At 43.4% G+C, this 25,309-nt stretch overlaps 2 protein-coding genes across 5 annotated transcripts in view; one reads left to right on the forward strand and one right to left on the reverse strand.

The window, feature by feature from the left end:
- Positions 1-11,777, forward strand: part of TTC38 (tetratricopeptide repeat domain 38) — a 37,730-nt gene extending 25,953 nt beyond the window's left edge. The window contains exons 15-17 of one of the 3 annotated variants that reach the window (XR_003573187.1): positions 4,351-4,755; positions 8,472-8,719; positions 11,663-11,777. The gene's annotated coding sequence lies outside the window, so the exon portion shown is untranslated. The remainder of the gene's footprint in view (positions 1-4,350; positions 4,756-8,471; positions 8,720-11,662) is intronic. The other 2 variants (XR_003573188.1, XM_027901174.1) reach the window with 2 other exon arrangements.
- Positions 1,427-21,816, reverse strand: LOC114066464 (zinc finger CCCH-type antiviral protein 1-like). Of its 2 annotated transcripts, none has more exons than XM_027901169.1 (14): positions 21,527-21,816; positions 18,900-19,032; positions 15,543-15,708; positions 15,330-15,446; positions 14,907-14,975; positions 13,840-13,941; positions 13,421-13,544; positions 12,049-12,214; positions 10,142-10,262; positions 9,492-9,588; positions 8,981-9,059; positions 5,928-6,058; positions 3,907-4,058; positions 1,427-3,316 (listed from the first exon to the last, which is right to left on the reverse strand). In XM_027901169.1, the coding sequence occupies exons 1-14, from the start codon at positions 21,808-21,810 to the stop codon at positions 3,033-3,035; spliced, it is 2,025 nt and encodes a 674-aa protein (XP_027756970.1). In that variant the 5' UTR covers positions 21,811-21,816; the 3' UTR covers positions 1,427-3,032. The 2 variants fall into 2 exon arrangements, with proteins under 2 accessions (XP_027756970.1, XP_027756969.1); XM_027901168.1 differs by having other exon boundaries at positions 15,543-15,795.
- Between the last annotated feature and the right edge of the window lie 3,493 nt (positions 21,817-25,309).

Here is a 25,309-nt window from a genome sequence, read left to right on the forward strand (position 1 = left end):
AGAACTGGACCAAGGACATGCTGACTCCTAAAGGCTCTTTGTACCTAAGTGGAGCAGCTGAAAAACAGGTGACACAAACTTTATATAAACATCTAATGCTTGCCAGAGAGATAGCTGTGTACAGCCACCATGCATGCTGCCAGGACACAACAGGGGCAGCAGTGAAGGGACTTGTTCTCAGGCTCCAAGTTCTGGTCCTGGAAAATGGCATTGCATTTGTTCTGCAGACTCCCACCTGCAGCTGCCTTGTCATGGAGCTGTCACATGGAAGCTACCTCAGACAAAAGCAGGGCCCACAAGGGCGGTGGCAATAGGCAGTGTTAGGACTGCTGGAAGAAAGCCAAATATGGTTTCACCTCAGTCACTAGGAAGGAAAAAAATGACTTCACAAATTCTGTTGGTTATCAGGAGAACACGCACTGACTGGGTCTTACCTTGAAGCTGACTTGTTGCAGCAACAAGTGGAACCATAACTCAGCCCAGTGCCTCTGCAGGCGCCCCCTGAGGCCTCATGCTTTGCTCTCCCACATAGGCCTGGTCCCAGGTTCACAGGGCCAGGGGTCACAGCCAGCCTTGGCAAACATGGCATCTCCTTGGAGTCAGTCAGTTAGGAAGAGGCTGAAGTGCCAGTAGGTGGGAGAACTATTTTCTTTCTGCCTCATCCTCATGCATTCAGAGCATGTATTTTCCAGCTTCCCTCTCTCTTCAGCTCAGTTGCCCAGACTGCAGTTTTCTTCCTCCCTTCTGCGAGCAGCTCTCATCTCCAGTCTGCCCCCTCCCTGAGGAAAAAGCCAAAGCCCTGTACACCTGAGACCTGCACCCCTGGCAGCAGGGCAGTTTTGACAATGTGAACAGCACTGCAATTCCTATTTCTTCCCTTGTCCTTCCTCTACACGTTATGATTTGGACTGAGTTTAAGCTGTCAGCATCTCACTGGCACCCTCCATTTAGTGGCCTGCCTTGTAGCTTACAAGAGTGTGGGGAGCGCTGTGTCTGAGAGGTGCCTCGTTCAGGTTCTTTTAAAGTCAATCATCTAGATATTAAAAAAGTACACCCTTAGAATGAGCCAATATCTCACTTCTTCAGGATATTAAACCCAGTGTTTTAATACTACTTAATTATTTCCTCTTGTTTTAGGACTTCAACAACTGCTCAGAGCAGCTGTTCAATTACATGAAATCCAACCAAATTACCCCATCACATTAATATTAAACGCATCTTAGTTAGGAAGTTAATTGGCAGAAATATTCTCCCTGAATCAAGACTGTTCTCTCCTTTGTACTTAGCTAAGCATCTGCACTATAATGCCAACTCACATCTGTGCAGTTCTGGTTTAGACGTGGAAGGAAGACACAGAACACAGGCAGCAGCTGGTTCTCTGCTGTGTTTACATATAGAGACAAACTGCACATTAATAAACAAGAAGTGACTGAAAACAGATTTTATTTGCAAATACAGCAAAGTCAGTGATTCAGGAACTCTACAGACAAACGAGAGACATCTTAAAAAGTGGCAAAATCTTCCCCTTTTAATGCTTTACTGACACGTCTTCATTTAGTTCTAAGACAATCATTTTAATAAGATTTTCTGGGTTTATCTCTTTCCATCCTCTTGGGAACTTGCAATCTTTGAGTGGTTAACAGATTGGTATCAAGATGCAAAAAAGTGGAAGGCTGTTGGTGTTACTGTAAAGCTTATCTGAAAGTAAAAATTATTGCTCCTCTGTCCTCACCAACAGTTTCCCTCTTAACAGCTAGACTGCCTGAATAAGACATCTTTGTACAGAGGGTTTTCAGTTCCATCAACTCACAGACCGCTTATTAGAATCCAGTAGAAACTCTGCACAAGTTTCTGGTGGGGTGTTTTGGGAACAACGAAAAGCACGTTAACTGCAAAAAAGGGCTCAGCCACTGTAGTTAGGGTTATACATCGCTGAGAAAGCGAGTTTCTCCAAAGTAGAGCCAGGAAAGCAGTATGTGGGATAACCCACAGCTACCTCAAAACACTAAGAAGAACCTCACTTGTCAGCGTGTTGCCCAGTGCAACATGGGCTACAAAATGTCTTAGGACAGCAGTTCTACCACTGGCCTTCAGAGAACATAACTGGTCTCTTCCAATCATGTCCTACATCTGGAAAAACGAAAATTGACGCAGACAGATAGGACAGAAAACCTCAATGCTCCTTAAGAAGTTTCTTCTGTCCTGTCACATTCGCAAAGCAAGTGTTCGCATTGAGAAACTATGTGGCCACATCCACGGCAAAGCCTGGCTCGTTGGGACACAGCCTTCGTACCCTTACAGCCCTTAGCTGCAGCCAAACCCTCAAATTTCATAGGTTGTGGCTTTCACAGCTTCAGTTGAGCTCTGCTTTTGTAGAGGTCAAAACAAGTTACTGCAGATCTCCGTAAGAATTTGATCCAAAAACTTTCTGATCCGTCTTGTCATTGTACAGATGAAAATTTTCTGCTCAAGAATTAACGGCATGGACTTTAATATAGGCTTTTTTTTTTTACCATTTGAACTCAAAACTTGTATCAGCATTAACAAGCAGTGTTTTGAAAACAAAGTCATCATTCTCACCTACACTGAGCTGTTTACAGTAATTACAGATTAGAGGATCAAGAACAGATGAATTCTGCACTGAAAAGAATCTCTATAAAAACCTGAGAGCTTCCTTAAAAACTGCTGTACTGGTAATTTTTCTTGTAACTGTTCACAAAGAGAAATCCTCTCTATTTTTAAGACAATGCACTTACAGTTATTTGCCCACAGAAGTGATAACATTCAATTTCCCATCCCACAATTCTGATTTTCCTGCTATGGTTATCCAAATGCCTATGATTCATTTAAAAGAGGAAGAAGAAAAGACAAGACAGTCTCAAGTATAATATCTGTTTTGCCAGCCCTCCTCAATGCAAAATTTGTTTGGATTAACACTCCAAAGAACTGTAGTAAGAAGAAAGAAGTCACTAAGTACGAGAACACCTGCAGTACGGAAAACAAGATGAGGGATATAAACTGCCACGATCCCTCTAAGATATAACACATCTTCTTTGATCCTCCTTATACTCTATTATGTACTCTGGGTAAATCTGGTGTTTTTCAAAGATAACAAAAACAGAAGGATTTAACTCATCATCCACACAGCTGTCATAAAACCAAAGCCCATCCACAGACTTTTTTGGAGGGCGAACATAGGCTGCATTCCCTTTAATATAGTCTCCAACCAAAACACGAGCCACGAACATCATGTTTCCTTTCTCCGTAGCCTGACAGTATGCATGGGAATAGGAAGCATCTCTAGCAAAGTAACTTCCTGGAAAACAAGATGAAAATGTGGTTGTAAGTAGTATCTACAGAGGCAGCAAAAACTGAGCACCCCCTTGGTTTTCTGACACAACTTTCAGGTCACTTCTTACTCACTTTACATAATATCACCAAAATTTTTGCAAGAAAAAGGATTTCACCATATAATTTCCATTCAGAATTTGCTATTTCATGATTAAGTTTTTAAAAAGCAATAAATATAAGCTCACTACAGGTACTGTGTGTTATGATGAGAGGGACAGACAAGAAAACATGAGGACCTTTCATGATCACACTGAGGGAATGCACACCCTTCTTGCTCCCTGCCATTAATTTTTCTTGCAAGTTCAAATTATGACCTCAAGCACCAGAAGATCTCACCTACAGCAAACCCCTACATCAATTCTCTGGACATCTTGTGAGAAAACTTACCCCCACACAAAGCAAATCCCAGCCCTGTTCAGAAGGAAGGAAGATCGTAATACCTATTCATACCCTTTTTTTTTAACCTTCTGTAGTTAAAGACTTCAGGACTTTGATTGTTCCGCTGTCAGGAGAGTCTGAGTAGACATCTAACTCACAAAGTCACTTCCTACATACCCATTCCATAGTTAGTTCCATTTTTTCCACAAATTCTCCAGTCAAAATTCTGAGTGCAGATGGCTTCCATGGAGGTGGTGTTGGTTCCATGAAACAGGAGCTTTTCCTGCACTTCCTTTCCTCCATTTTCCCTTTTCATCTTCTCCTTTTGCCTGACAAAAATGCAAGGGAGGAGAATGTAAGGAAGAAAAGGGAGAAAGAGGTTTTAAAAAAAAATCAAAAAAAGAAACCTCAAACAACTTTATAACGTCCTTGTAAATGTCAGCTGGATGAGATTTCCAGCCTGCCTTCTCTCAGCTCAGAAGATGAGACAGACCAGCAGTGTGATGAACAAGTACAAGATAAGCACTGCTAAGCAATTCTAGATAATTCTGACTTTACTCGATGAATTTAAGGGAACGTTGACACACATCTCCACTGTACCAACCTTTTGCTCCTCTGTAGGGTCCTACTGATTCTGCTTTAAGGTCTCCTGTTCCTTCCCACCCTGACTTTCAGTGAAGTGGAGGCAGCAATAACCATGGAGCCTCCATGCTTCCACAGTGGCTGAAAGCTACAGGCAGCTTGTTCTTTGTGCCAACACCCTGAGCTCCTGCGCCTGGGGAAGATCAGTGTGGCTGAGGAGACAGGGCTAGGAGAGAAATCGAGCCTGCTTTCACTACTGCAGACCTCACTGATGTAAGCCGGAGTCAAACTAAGCTGTGAACAGGATCAAAAGTGGAATCACAACAAAAGGCTCAACTAGTATTTCCCATCACTATTCCACAGCCTCCAGATATCCCTCAGGTTTTCAGAAGCTGTTGAAGTGGACAAGACAGTAATATTCTTCAGAAAATGATCAGCTACAAAGTAAGCAGGGCCAGGGTGAGGGAAGAATCCTTCCAACACGCAAATTAAGAAGTGAAAAGTTAAAAGCAGTGGACTGAAATCTGTTAATTGAGAACTTAACTGTGATGGTGGGGAGGCCCTGGCACAGGTTGCCCAGAGAAGCTGTGGCTGCCCCATCCCTGGAAGTGTCCAAGGCCAGGTTGGATGGGGCTTGGAGCAACCTTGGCTAGTGGAAGGTGTCCCTGCCCATGGCAGGGGTGGAACTGGATGAGCTTCAAGGTCCTCCCAAACCAATCTACTCTATAATCCTATGGACTAAGCAATGTTAAATTCTGCCTGCTTAGCTTAATTATCTCATTGGAGTAGGATAAAAAATATGCACTATTACATGTTTTGAAGTCTCCTGTGTTTTGCTAGATGAAAAGGTTTTATGCAACCATTAGCAGATAACTTCCTGGGTACCGTCACTTAGCAGGGGAAAGCACAAATTTCAGCAGTATTTTTACTCCATTACAATTCCATACAGTCCTTGAATACTTACTCTTGTTTTAAACTAGACAACTGTACAATGCAACAGCTTAATCTTCTACCCAATTAACTTGAATCTGGTTGAGCCCCAGCTCACATCTATTGGTATCTAGCTTGGTATCTACCTAGAGTTCAGTATCACTGATGCAGATGTTGAAAAGTAGAAAGGAGCCTTAGAACTCAGAGATCATGAAATTCAAACGCAAGGATTCTTTCTCAGTGAGTACTGACTTCAGTCAGCAAAAGTACCTTAAATAAATCTGACTGGAACAAAAAGACCCAGGCAGCCTTCAGCTTTTTTATCATTTCATATACTCTAAACAGACAGGGCATGTGTGCAGCAGGCAGTTACTGCTCAATCCCTCAGACAATCACTATTCCACATCCCAGTGGGTATGCTCATCCCAGTTTTGTGTCACGTCTTTCTCTCCGTGCTCCTCTCCCCCTCTTCCAGGGAACCATGCAAAAAGAACCTCCCCACAGGAGCATGACATTCTACAAAAGACCTCAGACACTAATTTCACTCCTGAAACGGCTCCTAAGAAGGAAATAACCAGTCATGCTAAAGCACAGGTGATAACCTCCTTTCTTTCTTAGAAAGCAGATACAGGACACCTTGTTCTTGGAGACTCCCTCCCTGTAAGGATAAGGAAACAAATACTAACCACTGAAACACCTTCCAGAGGGATGGATTCTGAATCCTCTGTATTTTAAGGATGCTGTAGGTTTTCATAGTCTGATGGAACAGCTGCTTTATTGTGTTGTACTCAGAGGTCACACTACTGATCTCCACTGCCTATAAAATACAAACCAAGCATAAGAAGACATGAGGCTTCAGTTGGCTCGTAACATACCGAAACCTTATTAAAGCAGGTACACTTCCAGAAGGGTCCCTCAACTATGCTTATAAGGGTAATGTAATGCTTTAAATAGTGACTGTGTGAATAATTAAATAATAAGTAAATCACTCTGTCACTCCTGCTTTGCAAGGACACCTCACCTCTCTTCAGAAAGGATGCTGAAAGTATCAGTTACAGGTTTATCATCTCCAAGAGTTGACACTTGCAACGTTAAATCTCAATGAAACAGAAATCACAAAAAAGAAAACTTGACTGATTATTCCAGATAATGTCAGTTTTATATCTAAGGCTATTAAGAACAAAAGATGTTATAGATAACAGTATCATTTGTAACCAGACATTTATGGGAGCTTCAGCTCGGAAACAAAAAGCCTATACACCCTCCTGGCATTGTAGTGCCTTAACTTTTCAAAGTTAGAACTTGGAATGCTGCACTTAAATAGAGACTTAAGAAAAAAAGCTACAATTCTAGACAAATGTGACACTAAGTACCTGCTTAAGCAAATACATCTCCTTTCCTGAAGGCAGCAAATCTATTAATCTATTATTCTTTTACTTATCTATTTCTCCCTACTTTTCATGTTTAAAGATCTGTCAAGAAATGCACGTTTTCCCAAGGAAAAGTTAATGCAAAATACAATTAAAACATTATTTGAACCCTTCTGCTTGCTTATGTCGTACATAAATTTTCCATTTTTTTCTCCAAAGTAACCCATGTCTTTAATCTTCTGGAATTAATGTTTATCTCCATAAACTGCAAAGGCATGATGCTGGCAGACTGATGTCACCTTTCCACTTTACCACAGCCCAAGCCAAGTGGAGACTTAAGATGCCCTAAAGTGAAATGCCCAACATCCCACATTCTAAAGTGCTTTAAGCAGGAAAGCTGGAGCCATCCTAGAGGGTAACAGGAAACCAACATCTTGACCTACCAGGCAAAACATTTGAGAAGGCTGAGTTTGGAGAGAATATAAAGTAGGACTTGTATTTCACAGCCGCATAAAGAAGTGGTTTTTGGACAGCTTGTGCATTAAGTACTTACTAATGAAGAGACCTGTCACAGGGAAGTCTATGAAGATTAAGAATAAAGTCAGCTGCACAAGAAAGAACCATTTCTTTGAATTTATTTAAAAGCCTTAATAAAGTTGAGTGAAATTTCCCATGTCTCAATAGGGGAGTATTTTCCAAAGCTGCTTTACAACACAACACATAAAAGAATTGGGATGAGCAAAAACTGATTATCTGCACACTCTGTGGCACCAAAGCTCAGGCTGTTCACCATCACCTACAGGATGAAAATTATGTCACTATACTTCAGCACTACATCTTTTATTTAGAATCAGAGAATAGTTTGGGTTGGAAGGGACCTTAAAGCCCATCCAGTCCCACCCCCTGCCATGGGCAGGGACACCTTCCACTAGCCCAGGTTGCTCCAAGCCCCGTCCAACCTGGCCTTGGAACTCAGCCATTCCAGGGATGGAGCAGCCACAGCTTCTCTGTGCAACCTGTGCCAGGGCCTCCCCACCCTCACAGGGAAGAATTTCTTCCTAATATCCCATCTAATCCTATTCCCTGTCAGTGTGAAGCCATTCCCCCTTGTCCTGTCACTTCAGGCCCTTGTAAGTAGTCTCTCCATCTTTCTTGAGGGCTCCTTCAGGCACTGGAAGCCACAGTTAGGTTACCCTGAAGCTTCTCCAGTTGAGCAATCCCAACTCTCAGCCTTTCCTCCCAGCAGAGCTGCTCCGTCCCTCTGTTCATCTTGGTGTCCTACTCTGGACTCACTCCAGCAGCTCCATGTGGGGTTGTCCTCATTTCCCCAAGGATGCTTCCACTGCTAATAAAGGGTCATAGCACCATATTGCTGGTGCAAGCTGATACTTCATAACTACACAACTTTATCACCGTTTTTCACCTGCAGGCCTGAAAAGGAAAATCCTACTGAGTGTGAGCATTTGCTGTCCCATTATCAAGGAGAGGAGTTCCTGAGACAGAGCAAGAATCACTGGCCTGGCAGTGATTTCCATTAGTGTGTGACTGTACAAGCACAGTACTCTGTGATATCTCCCCATGAGCTCTGCTTCCCTTGGAGTTTGGAGGGAACAGAGTTTGTATTTGTGACAGTGACCCAACTAGAACAAGTCTAATACAAAAAAAGCCTTTTTTCTAGCATCCTGCAGTACTTCCACAAACTGTGCTGCTTTTCCAGAATGACTGCTGGATGTAGTAAACTAAAAAACACCTACACGTTTTGGTCCTGGTAGACCCAATAGGAACATACACTTTTGGCTGACGGTGGGTTTGTTTTGTTGAAGAGATCACTTCAAGTGTTCTCTTATTTTATTGCTGTAGCCCTTTATTTCTGCCAATCCTGGAGGCCAAGGTCTATGCTCAGACCTGTGATGTATGCAACAGTACTGGAGGATATACAGATTTCCTTTCCTAGATGTCCCGTCCAAACTTTATCTACCAACAGCCATGACAGCATTACTGGGCAGCCGATTTAATGGTTTGCAGGATCTAGTCTCAGTCCAACTTCTAGTGAAGGAATATACACTTCATAAAAGCCCTTTGCTTAACTGGTCCACTGAGTAACCAAGGTAAGACAATTTTTAATTTTAACAGTGAATCTTTTTTTCTCAAACTTGGCAAGTTTTGGGTTTGCATGTAGATAAATGTAAAATGCAGATGAAGTTCAAGGGAATTTGGTATCTTTTTCTTGAGAGATCACCAAGATTTTTAGCACACCCCAAGAAATCACTCCTGTCCCTTTTTAGCATCTACATAGTTACAATTGATTCAGTTAAGCTTTGAATCCTGCCTTTCCATCAGAATTACAACTATAGAAAGAAAAAAGATACCTTGTATCCCAAGTCAGGCAGTGCAGATTGATCCCAGTGGCTAGGACAGGCTTGATTTGGAATAGAAGAATCCCTCTGGCTGTTTGCAGAAAGAAAATTAAGTAATTATTAATTCTAGTACTGCTCTAAACATTGAAATTTGCAGCATTCCTTTTAGACAATTCCTGCATTTAAAAATTAACAAGATAAACCACAAAGAAACTGGGAAATGGCCTCAGACTGTGAGCTGGGCTTCGCATGCTGCCACTCAACCATCACAGGCCTCTTGCGCTTGCTTTTCTAAGTAGCAACTGTGGACATAGAACCTGGACTAACATGTACCCCAGATGCCCAGTGATGCACCAAGCCAAGAGTTTGTGCTACAGCCTCTGTTCAGTGCCAGGGATGTGCTTTGTGCTTTCTCCCAGCAGCAGCTGTGTTCTTTGCACCATTACTGACACCACTGGCAGCCATTTTTCCCCTGAACCTCTGAAATATAACAAAAAACAACAACATAAAGAGCATAATTTACCCTTTCTTTATCTTCTGCACATCTTCAGAAGACACAAATTTTGGTCGCCTGCAGACCTGTCTTTGAGTTTTAAAAGCAATGTTTGTCTGGATCATTTCTTGAGGAGAAAAAGAACAGGAAAAAAAATCATGAATAAATCTACAGGAAGGGGTCATTAATTAAGGACAGGCATTCTTTAATGGAAAGTCCATATTCATTACCAATTCTACCTGCTGAAGAATAGTTGCACAAAGCCTATGTAAGCTTCTTATCCTTCCTGTAACTGTGAACCTGTGCTTATGTTGCTTGCTCCCTCAAGTTCCTCATGCTCTTTAAATGTTGCTCAAGCAGCACAAACATGCTTGATTTGTACTTTTTACCATCCACAGCATTAATTCACTTTACTTAAGGCTTACTATGACTTTATGTGAAAACTATGAATCTTTTTGTTTCTGGTCATATGTGAGTCTGGAAAGTGTCAAGGAATAAGGGGGAAGGTTACTTTTGTAAGGAATTTCCTCTGGGCCATCACTACCTCACTTCCCCTTCCAACAGGTGAAACTGGTAATGTCAGGAAAGGAAGCCATAGCTTCTAAAAGCTGGGAGAGTTTGCAGGTTAAGTCTTTGTACAGCACTGCAAAGTTGTACATGAGAACCTTTAAAATAAGTACCTTTAAAATTGAGGTTGTAATGATGCTGACCAGCCTGGAAAGATATGGTGGCATCTGGATCTGCTTGATACAAATTCTCAAGAACAGCAGAAGATGGTGAGTCCACACTGTCCCCTTCTCCCTTTGTGGGGAGAAAAAGAAAAAAAAAAAGAGAGAGAAGAAAGAGTATCACAGTCAGGACTAAAACCTGGATAAATCACTTGGGTAGAGCAAAAGGAAAGGCAAAGAGTAGGATGAAGAGAATCCACTCAGAACTATGGTGGCCTGAAGCATGAGTACGGAACATTTATAATGTAGACACAAATACATAAGTGGTAATGACAGACACAAGTGTATCCTGTAAGAAGTTGTGTTGGTTTGGGCTGGGGTAGAGTTCCATTTCTTCCCAGTAGCTGGTAGGGGCTGTGCTTTGGATTTGTGCTGGAGCAGTGCTGCCAGCACAGGGATGTTTTAGTTATTGCTGAGCAGGACCTGCACAGAGCCAAGGCCCTTTCTGCTCCCCACCCACCCCACCAGCGAGGGGCTGGGGGGCACGAGGAGCTGGGAGGGGACACAGCCAGGACAGCTGATCCCAGCTGGCCACAGGGACATCCCACACCATGTGGGGTCATGCTCAGCACATGGAGCTGGGGGAGAAGGAGGAAGGGGAATGTTGGGAGTGATGGTGTTTGCCTTCCCAAGCCACCGTGACTGTGATGGAGCCCGGCTTTCCTGGGATGGCTGAGCACCTGCCTGCCATGGGAAGTAGGGAATGAATCCTTTGTTTGGCTTTGCTTGTGTGCATGGCTTTTGTTTTACCTACCAGTCTTTATCTCATCCCACCAGTTTTCTCACTTTTACCCTTCTGATTCCCTTGCCAATCCCATGGCAGGGGAGGGAGCGAGTGGCTGTGAGGGCTGAGCTGCCATCTGGGTGTGACGGCTGCACTCGGCTCCTTACCAAACTCGTGTTTGTTTGGTTCAGGCTCCAAAGGAATTAATGGCCTAGGCCATGACAAGGCCATGAACTTTTCCAGTTCCAACCTGTTCTCTGAAAACCCACAAAGGCACAGGGTGACATGGTGAGCATTGATGCATATGAGCTTGGAAATGAACACTGACCACGTGAGTAACACATGAATAGCAGGTGGTTGTTCCAAGACTAATTGGTCAAGGAGTAAAGAAAGCTGCAGGTTTAAGGAGTTTCACATTTCTCTTTTGCATGTAATTTAACTGTAAGCCAACCACTTTATTCCACAAATAGGACAGCCTGAGTGAACTGGTTTTGAGCACACCCTGCTGAAGAGTGAGCTGCACAGCAGTGGTCTCTTCTGGAGCTGGGACGCCTCTCAAGTTTACTCCTTGAAGCTGAGGCCCTTTACCAACTGCACTATATTCAAGATCTTTCCCTGCATACTTTTCCAAGTCCCTGGATCACCTTTGTGTTCTACCATTTGCACAGATATACTGTAAAGCATATGAGGAAAACTCATTTGCCTTGGGGGAAGCTGAGATTCCTTATTTCTTTTCCTGCGTTTTTCAGATAGATTAGTTTCTCATCAGAGGACCTGGCCATCCAAGGAAAAAGACTGCATTTTATCTGAGAGAGCAAAGCAACCCTTGCATGTTCAAGGAAGCAGGGCAATGATTTGAAAAGAGGGAAGTACTTCCCATATATCTTAAGGACAGTGTATACAGGTTCAACCTATGCAGAAGCCATGGATAACTCCAAAACGGAGTTCCCTTCCCTCCAGCCTGTCAGCATTTTATCACATCTCTTGTGAACACCTGTAGCTTTGCTGCCTTACCTGACACTATAAAATTCAAGCACAAGGATTCACTGAATTAAACCTGCTGAGTAAAGGGGAGTGGGGGGAGAGGCTCCCTATTCCTGTAGAAGTGACTCAAAGCACAGGATATAAAACTCACCTGTTCTCCATATTCAATCCACTGGTCTTGGTTATTCTTCCAGTACCATATCCACTGTGTGGTCAGTACAAATGTGGGTTTCGTGACTGATGATGGTGTAGAGAGGCGCCGAACTGGAGAAGAATAGCAGGTCATTGTCTGAAAGTTAATGTTCCTGTCTGCCATGCTGTAAGGAAAAAATCCAGGGGTTTTACAGTTAACAGTTAATCTTTTATCCTCCAACCCTCTGTTTAGGCTTGTGCAATTTTCTTTAATAGAATGTCACTGAACTTAATGTCACTTCAATATAATGTCACCGAAATAAGAGTATTTTCCACAGCACATGGCAGCTCTGAAAACCATTTCCAAGCTTCATAAGCAAACTGTGGCCTGGGAGACATGGAATGCCATCTCAATCACTGGCCATATGTGGCAATGCCAGCTTTACAGACAGCACGGGACTGCAAGTACAGCATGGCAAAAGGTACTCTGCAATAAGGAAAGTTTCCAGTTTGTCTCAGTGCAAAACAAGAATTTCGTAAGTACATGCGGCTTATCGACTTTGTTCTCTTCCTGTGGTTAGTTAAAAAGGATGCAATCACAACCATCACAGGTCTGCAAATTGTATTCATCACTGGAGCTACCTGGGCTCTTACTCCTGCGAGGCTTGAAGAATTAACTCCGAGGCAGGAGGACTTTGAAAGCAACCTCCTCTTGCAAATCTTCCTTGTGATCTGCACCATCCAGCAAGATGCAGTTCAAAATATCCTGTTGCCTTAAGAGGCATGGGCCAAAATTACTATACACTTTTCAAAGGTGAACTTGGGGTCTTCTATGAATCCAGGTAGCACAGTGAGGCTTTTCAGAAAGGACTTAAAATAGAAAAAAAAGTAGGAAAAAAAAGAGATGTGCTGCTTACACAAGGGCCATCTCATAAAATGTCTCTAGGCACATGGCAAATATTACTATTATTATTATTATTGTTGTTGTTATTTTTATTACGCATACTAGGTGTTGTAGGAAAAGAACAGCCATAGAGGAGGACCAGCTCTAATATGTTTTTAAAAGGCCTAACTTCATTACTGTAAATAAATTATGATTCATTATTTGAAATGCTGATATTCTAAACACTGTGTTCCACTCTCTTTTTACTGTGCACAGAGCTTTAAAAGTAAGATATAGTTATTTTTAGACATAAATGGGGTGATATTGTCGTACAATCATTTTTACTTTGCTTTTTAAAAGGAAAAATTCTCATTTGTACATCCTCCCAGATTCTGAGAGGCTCAGTAGCCAGAAGTTAAGGAAATCAGACATCTTTGGAAGAAAATGGGAGTTTTCCCACAGGAGTTCAATCACAGTACTCCAAGCAAGGAGTCCAGCATCACTATACCTGCTGTTTTTTGGGTCACAATAGGCCTTTTCAATTTCCTCCATCATGGAAAGGTCATTCCAGATGATCCCATCATACATCTCCCATTTATATGGCAAATGGTAATGAACAGATTTGCATTTATCTGTAATGAGATCAGACATCATAGTTGAATTCTCTAATCATAACGCAGAGAGCAAAACAACAAAACCCAAAAAAGAACCAGCAGTTTTTACACCTTGAGGCTTTCTCCCTGGGCTTTGGTATGAGCAATGAAGACAGAGTGCTGAACACAGAAGGGGGGGTGTGTTTCTCCAGTGAGTGAGAAGGCACAATTGCCATTGACACTCCATATGCCACCACTAGCCCGAGCCACTGAGCAGGGACTGTCTTTGCAGTCACTGTTCTCCAGTGACTACATTACTTTTTATAAAGCTTACCCTTATGTTTGCAGTACTTCCAGACATAGAACACACAGATCTCATCACAGTTAACTTCTTTGTTGTCCTTTGAAGCTTCAGCAGAGGAATCGTCCTTTTTATCTACAGGAAAGAACACATCAGTCCTTATTTGCTCTAAGAGAAAGACACTGCCTTTGGTACTTCATCCCAGAAATAACAAAGATTTGACTGCAGTAGCCAAGTGAAGCATTTTCAGGATCTGACTATCCCCTACACAGCCCACCACACGAGTCAGGGCTTTGTGACTGACCAATAAACCCTGACACTGGAGGAAGTCTCAGTGGAGAAGTGCAAGGGTAATGTCAGGAAGAGTAACACGGGTGTCCAGGTTCCTGGAAAGCAGCCAACTTTGCCTCCCCACCAAGGGGTCCAGAGAGTGGATAAATGGCAGTGTCAGCTCAGCAGATCGGTGGGGGGTAGAAATCTTTCTCCCTGAGTTGGCCAGACCAGCATGGGGGGAGCTCAGCCCAGCACAGAAGTACTAAGCCTAAAGAACTAACAAAAGAATTCTCAAGACAGCAACAGGCTTCAGCTGGCTTCAACCCTTCCCAGAGACTGGGGACACCCAGCTTTGAGACAATGAGCATATTATACAGACGTGTAATGGGAGTGACATTAGCATTGTGATTGAACTGTGCATTGCAACTGCTACCTTTTTCTAAGTAACCATTTGTGTTTTGTTTTTTGTTTCTAGTGGAAACTCTACTACATCAGAAACGTCACTGTGCTGGACTTGGCTAGGATAAGATGTAATTTTCTTCATATGCTGTGTTTTAGATTTTTGACCAAAACAATGCTGGTAACACCCTGATAAGCCCTAGCTTTTGCTGAACAGTTAAACACAGCATCAAAGCCGCCTCCATTTCTCAACCTGCCCCCAAAGTGAATAGACTTGGGGATGCACAGTAGGTTGGGAGGGGACACAACTCGGGAGAGAACCCAAACTCACCAAATATTGCATACCATATAGCATAATGCTCAGCAATAAAAGGGAAAAGAGGGAGTTTTAGGAAGGTCAAGACTGGATGGTTAGAAACAACCTGTACCTTCATCTTTACCTACAGCTCCTGGTGGCAACTGGTGCTGTCTCTGACCAGCTGGGGTGCTACCAGGACCTGCATGAACAGCACTGCTGGGCCAGCTCAGCGAGCTGGCAGTATCCCAATCTGTGTGGAGAATTACGTCCATCACACATAATTTTGCTCCACCACCGATACAACAGATGAGTAGCAACAGTTGCAAACCCTAGCTAGTCACAATAAGCTGGCAATAAGCCAGCCACTCAATAGCTATTTTGCATGCAGTATTTTAGGTAATAATAGTGCAGTTCTCCCACATGATTCAGACATGACTTAATTCCTGAAAGTAGATAATGGCAGAGAGGAAAAAAATATGTACATGTTGCAAGAAGCGAAATACAAAAGCTGATTCCACATGGAAGCAGTTGGTACTAATATCTAGATATTTACCTTCTGGAGATGGCACACGGAGTGTGGAGTCCACTGTTTGCAAAGGCACCTTCGGTTCTTTACTTGTTGTAACTACTGGTTTTTTCAAATAATTTCCCCTTGGTTTGTAGTTGTGTACTGAAAGCACCAAAAGGATGATGGGGTTTAGCTGAGAGGTTTCTACCTCTATCAAACTCAAAATCCTATTTAAGCACAGTTTTTCTTACAACTTACCATTTCCCTTCATCAGTTCCCTGTGGAACTCCATGTGCTTATAATCATATATAATCTGGAGGTTCGAAGCTGTTTTCCTATCAATGCCTCCAGTTTCCAACACTCTCAGTGCATGGCCATCCAAGAGGTTATGGGACCTCATGCATGTTAAAAATCTACATTCCCCCTGGAGAAAATGTCGACAAACATGAAGCTTGTTGCAGTTGTTTTGCTGCATGCAGACATCACCTTTTTTGTTGTAAAACCGGCAGGTCTAGAAGTGGGGAGGACACAAGATGAAATGGAAAAACACATTAGAATCTTTCATTGTTCTATAGGCATGCAGCTTTAAGAGCAGAAAAATGGTGACTAAAAGGCATGTGGTCACTGTGACTTCTTCAATCTAGACAGATTCCTTGCACAGAGGAGCAGGTATTTTAAGCCAACTCATGCATTTTTGGTTCTGAAGTTGTGCAATTTTTGTTTCAAGAAAAGCCAATCCAACAAGCATGGAAGTGCCAAAAGAGGATGCAAGACAGTTGCATAAAACTGAATATGTACTTCCTATTTGTAAAGCTTATTCTGCATTGAAGATCTGGGCTTCCAAAAATGGTCAGAAGAATGCTTTGAGATTAGAGTACATATGGAAAAAGCAAAGCACTTCTTTATTCCTCTAGTAATCAAAAAAGAGATAAGCAATAAATCAGACCCAGGGAACAAATCACAGACCAAAAAGTCCTTCATATTGTCCACCAAGCACCACAGCAACACTTTTGCTCCTGAAGAACAGAGGAGCAGCCTGTAAGAAGAAAGCTTCTTTGAGGAGGACACACAGCTGTCTGGCAGATACATCATACCAGGACTCTCACAGGTCCCCCCCTTCCCACCAGGAGAGTTTTTATGCTGCATTGAAGCTGAATATATATAGATGTATATATCAGTTAGGGAATTATAGATTGCTTGGATGGCAGTGCTTGGAGACTGAAAAATTAGACCAGTTTCAGCTGCAAAACAGCTATTCACTGGATTCATAGTGTCTGTCACACAGCCTGAGCTTGGACTTAAGAATTACTGAAAAAAGCGTAAGATTTACGTAAAACACTGGTTTCAGGGGCCAGAGCAAAGGAATTGCTTTGGTGCTCAAGAGAATAGGGGAAAAAAAAGCAACTAAAATAGAGAATCAAGTAATAACTGAAAGAGTATCAGAAACACAAACATTTTGTATGGAGCGTCCATTACACAAAATAACACTTTAGGGTAGTGGAGATTGCAGCTACTTAAATGTCAAACTGAAGCTCTCAGAGTTTTAAGGACACTGAATCTGGCTGAGAACAATTCTACAGAGCATCAGGAGGAACATGAATTAGAAGATGTTAGTATGCAGGATGAAATTTTTACACAGGAACATCAGAATAAACTACCAAACCAGAAGCAAGTGCTGCCTTAGTGAAGTAAGTGTCCTGGTTTTGGCTGGGATAGAGTTAATTTTCTCTGTAGCAGCTGGTACAGTGCTGTGGTTTGGATTCAGGATGAGAAGAATGTTGATAACACAGAATTGTTTCAGTTGGTGCTGAGCAGGGCTTACTGCAGTCACGGACTTCTCAGTGTCTTGTGCTGTGCCAGTGAGCAGGGGCACAAAGAGCTGGGAGAAAGCCTGGCTGGAAAGCTGAAGAAACTGGCCAAAGGGATGTTCCATACCACAGAACATCGTGACCAGTATAAAAACTGGAGGGAGTTGGCTGGGAGCCACTGATCGCTGCTCAGGGATAGGCTGGGCATCAGTCAGCAGGTGGTGAGCAATTGTATTGTGAATTACTTGTTTTTCTTGGGCTTTATTAATCTCTCTCCTTCTCATCACAGCTATTATTAGTATATTTTATTTTCTTTCAATTATTATAGAATTCTTATCTCAATCCACAAGTTTTACCTGTTTTCCAGTTCTCTTCCCCATCCCACCAGGGTGGGGGAGAGAGCAAGTGGCTGCATAGTACTTACTTGCCATCAGGGTTTAAACCATGACAATAGGAAATGCACTATTTAGCTACATCAAGAAAGCAGCTGTCCCTTGCATATGCCAAGAAACAAATAAAAAACCAAAACAACAAGAAAACAAAAAAAAAACCCCAACCAAACAATAAAACAGCAAACCAAAAAAAAAAAAGGTGAGGAAAAGTGTGAAAAAACCCCTGATGTGGTGGTGCTGTTGTGGTTTTTTTCCTTACCCCTGCACCCAAGTTCAGGTCACAGAATACCAAAGTGTCCCCTTGCTTACCACATCCTCACACACACAACCAGTAGCATTTCTAAGCAGGAAACAGCCAAGTCAGCTTTTTGATCCCTCTTCCCAACTCTCAGGTTTATGAAGGGCCTCCATCAATCATGGTTTTCTCTTGGTTTTGCTATTTTACTGCATGATAGGAGTTAAGGTGCTCAATTAGAGGTAATTAATGATGCCTGCCAGGGGTGGGGGCTGAACAGATCCACAGTAAGAGCGTAAAGGTAATACCAACCAATGATGGTTGTTACTATATGTTCATTATTGGGAACAATCCCCCTTGCTTATCACCACCATGCTCCCTGAATCTGCCTGCACAACATACTACAAAATGCTACACGAAAAAAAAAAAAAATCTGTTTTGTCGAAGTCCTGTACTGTCACAGCAGGGAGTAAAGAAACAATAGAGCTATTATGTCATCAGATCTGTGGAGATTATAAGCTGCAAAAGACAAGGGTAACAGGCATTACTTACCTTGAAGACAGTACTGCCCTTATACACACACATAGACCCACAGTGGAATGTTCAGCCAAATTTAACAAAATTGATGACTGGCATACAAACTGGACAAAGATAACTCCATAGCAAATTGCTATACGAAAACTCAGTTCAGTTTGGAAGAGGCAGACTTTACACAAAAATTACTGCAGATATTTGGTCATTTTCTGATAGATTGTTCTCACTCCCTTATACCTTCATGCACCAAAATGTGCAGGCCTAGGTAGACTGGAGAAGGAAATAGGACCTCACTTCCTAGTCTCCATCACCTCTTGGAGAAAAAGCAACAAACCGAGTTTTTGGTAAGACCTCTTAGCCTGTAAGCATTACAATTATTGTGGTCTTTCAACTGTATCTTGCTTACCTCACCCTTTGTAAACCTGTAATGAAGCTGACATTTTTGTTTGCTTGTTCTGAGTAACTTTATGGACTTTATATTGTTTCTTCAGGTGCTTTCACACATGGCCATCCCCATTCCTGCTTCATTCAGATTCATCCTGTTACATTTTAACAGATTAACCTTGAGATCAGAACTCCACATTCTGTTATCCTCTCCCGTTCCTAGGTAACAAAAAGCTTCTTTTGAGACATCAGTACTACTCACATCAGGGAGGAAGAAAGTGTCGTTTTGAAGAAGCAGGATTCGCAGCTCATTCTCACTGAGGCCAGACAAATCATGTTTTTTTAGAACTTTTTTGTTCTCAGCATTGGTGATGTCATGTGAGTACTTGCAAGAGCTGCAAGAAAACAGACAGGCATATCAATGTTTATTCCATGAGTCAGGCTGATTTAAAGAAGAACCTCAGAAAACATGCAACTTCAAAAAAGCCATGAGGGTAAGGGGGCTTGGCAAAAGTTTTTGTAAATGTTTAGGTGGTCTCTGCAATTAGCCAAAGAACAGACCAGACAGCATAACTCCTCTGCGAAATGCAGTAGCATTATCATCCCCATTTTAAACACCAACATGGCTACACCACTTTAAAAAAAACTTAGCAGCACCAATTTGAAGCCAAGTCTGTCTATCCCATACATTCTTTACCTCCAGTAAAACACAAGTCAATGTACATGATCTGAACAGCTGGAGGGAAAGTTAATGTTAGAGCAATACACCAGAAACACTGGAGGTTGCAACGCCCTTGATTTTGTGAATGTAAAAGGTGGTTGTCCCCGGGATGGCATGTAAGGACAGATGCAAAAGTCTGGGAGAGCAAAACTAAGAGATAATGAAGCTGAAAACAACACAATTTGTTATCTTTGCTGGCTGGGAAGTTTGATTTTTTAAAAACAAAACAAACAAACAAAAAACTTCCTCCCCATCCAAAGGAAAAAAAAAACAAAAAAAAACAAACTGAAACCAAACAAGAAAATACAGCTTCATGTTCTGCTCTCTAACAGGTGATCTGATGCAGCCTTAAGACTAGACATACTAATCCAGCAGAAGTACCTGTTAATTTACCAGACTCCAGATAAAAGCCTATGATCCCTTTACTCTTTCAGCCTCTACTTAACTTTTGAAACTCACCTTGTGAAAGCTTTTTTAACTCAGGCTGTGTCTGATCCAGTTCTTCTGCACAGACACTTGAGTAGATATTTCTCCCCTGACCCCTCTACCTGTTGGACACGTTGCTTTTTAAGCAAATACACAAGGATGCAAAAGTCTGAAGGACAGAAGTGTGCCTTCTTAGATCCTGAGAAACAGTCTTCTAAGGCTATTAGGTGCTGTAGGCACTCAATAAATGGCTGGGAAGGTAGGTAAGCTACAGAGTACTTGAAGTGTGAGCCATCACCAGTGTTCCTCCACAGTCGACTTCGGATTTCCCCGACAGTCACGCTACATTACTTGAGTCCATATTTCTAAGTCAAAGATTTAAACACTCCACAAATACAATGATAACTGAACAACTGAGTTCAATAACACATTCAGGAAAGAAAAACAAAACAGTGAAAAGCTACTTGCGAGACATTAGTTAAAAACAAGATTCACTGGACTAAAATTGTGATTCCACTAAATAGAAGACCACAATAACTTGTAAATATGTTTTTCTTTCCAGGGATTCTAAAACAAAAAGGATGCAAAGTCTGGAAGCAAGGCTAGATTTTACCTTATCAGTTAAAAAATTCTCTCTATCTTGATCTATGTGGTTCACAGTATTTTTGTCCTAGCAGTATTTTTGTCCCCTCATTTTAATCAACCTTCTTCCCATGAAAGGCAAACTCTTCACTTTATTAATTTTTAACACATACCAAGGTGATTTTAAATACTTAGTGTTATTGAGAGGACAGAGTGGTTTATCATTACTAAGGGAATCACCTTATTGCACGTTTTAATTCACAGAGTCATCCAGCATGAGTACCTACAAGCACCTGAAGGCATTTCTAACAGTGAATCCCAGGGAAGCTCATCGTTCTGTCAGTAATGCAACAAACAGTAAGAAAATCTTATAATCCTAGTGGTTTGCTAGTACCACTCAAAGACACAGCCTTTCCCCTCTAAGCTCTTCAGCCGTCTATTTTATTGGGGCAGAACAGGAAGGATCCGGTGGGATACCAGCAGGTTATTAACACTGCAACAGTACAAGACCAGGGGCTTGTGGGCTTAAACTGCAAATTCTTCCATCAGAGCTCACTATTGCCACTGACTGTCACAGGAAAGCTTCCGGGTTCCTTCTTCTGCGTTTGCTTTTGTTTTCCTTTATCTTAATGTTTTTAAACTAGGTACCACTTTTGCGTGCCCTGCCCTTCCCGGGAGTCCTCCGTATTCTGGAAGCCGGGACTGATGTACACGGGCGATCAAACAGTGCCTCTCACGTAAAAGTCTGTAAGCGAAGCAGTGAGTTGCAACAAAATTCAAAGTTTGTAACTCTCTGGAGTAAAACCAGAGGGCATGCAACACTTTGCTTTTTACTTTGGAGAGAAATGTGTGCAAACCATTTCATCCAGATGCTGAGGGACGGGTATGGAGGCGAGTGGATTTATAACAAAACAAAGCAGTCGTAATACTGACGAAGAAAACCAAGCTTTAGAAAAACCTATCTCAGGCACTTCGGCCTTTTACCGACTCCGCGAGGGCAGGACGCGAGTCCTTCCAGAGCCAGGATCTCCCGGCCCGTGGCTGTGCCCGAGGGGGACCAACTGCCCCCGGGGCAAGAGATATGCGGGGTTTTGGGGGCATCCCCCTCCCCACCCCCCCCCTTCCCCTCCCCTCGGGCTGCCCGCACCCACCGCGCTCACCTGGGCCCCAGGTGGCACTTGCCCATGAGGTTTTGCTTGCAGAGGTGCAGCCGCTCGCAGCCGCCGTCGCACTCCTTGCGGGGGCAGACCCGCACGTCCGACACGGCCAGGACCTCGGCGCCGCCGCGCAGCATCAGGAAGCGCCGGGGGCCCGCCGCCGCCAGCGTCTCGGCCAGCTGCGGGGCCGACAGCCCGGCGTGCTGCTGCAGCTCCGGCAGCCCCAGCCGCCCGCCCTGCGCGCACAGCGCCCTGGTGAGGAAGCAGCACACGGCCGGGTCGCTCATCCTGCCCTCCGCCTGCGCCGGCCGCCGCGGGACGGCAGCGGCACCGGGAGCGCCGCGGGACGGCAGCGGCACCGGGAGCGCCGTGGGACCGGCAGCGGGCGGGAGCGAAGGCGGGAGCGGGGCTCCGCCGCCCGGCCGAGCTCGGGAGGAATCGAAAACGAAAGCGCGGCGAGGGCAGGAGGCGGGAAACTGCCCAGCCTGGAGGCTTCCTTGGCTGAAAATCACTCGGGAAACAATGCAAGAAGTAATTGAAAGGAGTGTGGGGCTTTCGTATAATTTAGAATCGCGGAGTGGTTTGAGTCGGAAGGCACCTTAAAGCTCATCTCGTTCCACCTTCCACTAGCCGAGGTTGCTCCAAGCCCCTTCCAACGTGGCCTTAAACACTTCAGGGGTGGGGCAGCCTCTTTTTTTCCTCACCTCCTTGCTGACTTGGCCTCCCTCTTCATAAACCTAACACGAATCTAGTACAGATCATTAAGCATATAATGTAGGAAAAAAAACATAGCGTACCCAAATAATTGTAGTATTTATGTAGGAATGCCGTTACTTTTCTTTGTTCCCGGCTAACAGTGAACTGCTGATCAGTGCTGATTGCAGCAGCAGGTGTCCTGGCAGGGCTGTGAAGCTCTGCTGGTTTTGGCTGGGGTGGGGTTAATTTTCTTCACAGTGGCTGGTGTGGGGCTGTGTTTTGGATTTGTGCTCAACACAAGGTTGATAATAGAGATGTTTTTGTTACTTCTGAGCAGGGCTTACACAGGGCCAAGGCCTTTTCAGCTCCTCATATTGCCATGCTGGCAAGGAAGTTGGAGGTGCGTAGGAAGCTGGGAGGAGGCACAGTTGGGACAGATGACCCCAATTGAGCTAAGGGGATATTTCATACCATACAACATCATGCTCAGTATATGAAGTTAGGAGCTGGGGGGAGAAGAAGGAAAGGAGTGACGTTTGGAATGATGGCCTTTGTCTTCCCAGGTCACAGCATGATGGGGCCCTGCTCTCCTGGAAATGGCTAAACACCTGCCTGCCCATGGAAAACAGTGATTTAATTCCTTATTTTGCTTTGCTTGTGTGCATGGCTTTTGCTTTCCCTGTTAAACTGCCTTATCTCAACCCATGAGTTTTCCAGTTTTTACCCATCCAATTCTCTCCCCAGTCCTGCCAGGGAGTGAGCAAGCATGGGCTTGGCTGCTGGCTGGGTTAAACCATGAAAGAAGCAGAAATGCTGTATTGCTGTTAGTGTCGAAGTAGGGCTGGGGCTGGGAACAAGCACAGCAAATAGTGAATCAAAAAGATGGGGAGAGGGTTGAGGACTAAATCCGTTTGAGATGAGCTTTCACACTGCAACTTGTTGGAACAGTAAGTAAGTATCAACTGCTACCTCTGGATCAGGAAGTTACCCTTGAAAATAAAGTGAATAACAGCCTATGTTGCCTGTTGCTGATGCCTCATTTAGAAGGCATGTGAAACTACATAGTCACAGTCAGTGCTCAGGTCACAGAGAGAAAACCAGCTCCAGGAATAAGGCCAAGGTGGGACCGCCTGTGGTTTTGCTCTTTTTTTGTTGCTGAAGGTTATATAGCGATCTTTTTCATTGTGCATATTTCCCCATATCCGCCCACTTGCTATGATACTTGAACAAATGAAATGATTTTTGAAAAACGATAGAAAAAGGAGAGGCAGAAGGAGAAGTTTGCCACGTAGGTCAGGTCTAGCTTTAGAAAAGTAAATTGATAATTCTGGGCTGTATTATGCTCTGGGTGTGGACACATCCATTCTCAGGTTGTCAACAGATTGTCAAGGATGATAAAACTGAGATCCAAACTCAGGGTAGTTTCAGAACTGACTGATAAGGTAGAAAATTATTCAAACATTGAGTCAGCAATGTATTGCCATCTTCAAGCAGTAGATAATGAGTCAGGCAAACTGTACAATAATTTGCTTATATTTATTTGTCTTTTGTTTTTCAGGCAGTTCAAATTAAAACATACATTTCTGCATTAATCCACTCAGAAATCTGAACTACTGGTCTGAGAAGCTTTACTTTAGGAAAGTAAAGCAGAAAGAAGCTGCAAATACAGTCTTGGCAAGCATGTTCTATTCTCCACTTAAATACATTCAAAAAGGGTTTTGGTTCAGGCCTGAGTGAAAACAAGCAAAGAAAGATTGGTAGATTTATCCTGTTTGTTGGTATGTTTTGCAAATGTAAATGCACCAGTACTCGACTTCCTTAACTACAGAACCAGTTTATGTGAAACAACACAACTGAGTGAGGCAAAAGGCATCACTGAATGAAGGAGTCCCAAATCGGTGTTATTTTTATAGGACAGTGAGTAATTCCAGCCTTTGAATATCAAGGCTTTATTTAAAGTTAGACACTGCTGGAAGAGTAGCTGGATTGCTGCAACCTTTTGCTACTGTTTAAAATGCAGTCCCTGTACATCTTCCTCTTTGATGTCCTCTACTTGCAGCTGTAATATCTCCTTGTTTGCCCTGCCTCTGGTATTCAGCTGACTCCACAGTAAGTGAAATCAGCTTTCAGAGACTTGAAACTGAAATTTTGATTCATATGAGCAAAGTATGAATGGGTGTGTGTGCGAGCACCAGAAGAAACAGCAGAACAAAGGTTAAACACATGGCCTGTGCTGATAATCAAAAACACAGCAGTAAAGGCAGTAAAATCAAGAAATGGTTTCTCTCAAACCAGGAAAATCTGCACACTGAAGCACAGAAAACTTGTTGGAGGAAGATCCTACCATCTGACAGCTGGACACGGCAGGAAGATACAGCACACCCCAAATGCCATTTATTTCCTATTGGTCCAACTGGAAGCAAACCATAAAGAGAGGAAGCACAGAAAACGGGCAAAGAAGTTCCATGAGGTACATGGAGGCAGAAGTATCCGGACTGTGAAGCACAAGGATGCCACCACAGTCAGTGCTGGCTCCCACTATCTTTTGTACCTGTTAGTGGGCAGAAAAGACCCCTCCAAGGCAGCTTGCCACTGGCAGTGAAAACTAACACAAGAGATACCAAAAGGGTGGATAGTTGGTGCTCATCTTCCCTTATGCTTCTTGCAATGTGGGTCCTGGAAAAACCCATGGAGCACACACACGCCTCAGGAGCTGTTAGTATAGGGTTTTGACAGCATGAACCAAGCTGAATATTGAGTTGTTTGACCACTTTCCAGGATGAAGAGCCTTGCTACACTGGCTCACCCTGATCTCTTAGGGTGATCTCAGACCCTCTCTGTGGGCTCTGGGGCTCTGCGGGGCTGGGATTAGGAGGGTAGAGTGGGAGCTGGAAAGTCCTGTGGCAGCGGAACTGCTGCTCAGAGAGCAGAGCTGGCAGTGAAATAAAGCTTATGGGTCTGGGGCTGAAATCACTGAGGGGCTGGGACAGAGACTGGGGCTGGGATAGGGATGGTTGTCTTGGGATAGGGACTGTAGGGCTGGAGCTGAAATTACTGTAGGGCCTGAGCAAGCAGAATTGCTGATTTTTA

This window comes from Empidonax traillii, unplaced genomic scaffold (genome assembly GCF_003031625.1).
Source record: "Empidonax traillii isolate 1590-97213 ecotype Southwest subspecies unplaced genomic scaffold, ASM303162v1 scaffold765:size308305, whole genome shotgun sequence".
In the NCBI taxonomy this organism is placed as follows: domain Eukaryota; kingdom Metazoa; phylum Chordata; class Aves; order Passeriformes; family Tyrannidae; genus Empidonax; species Empidonax traillii.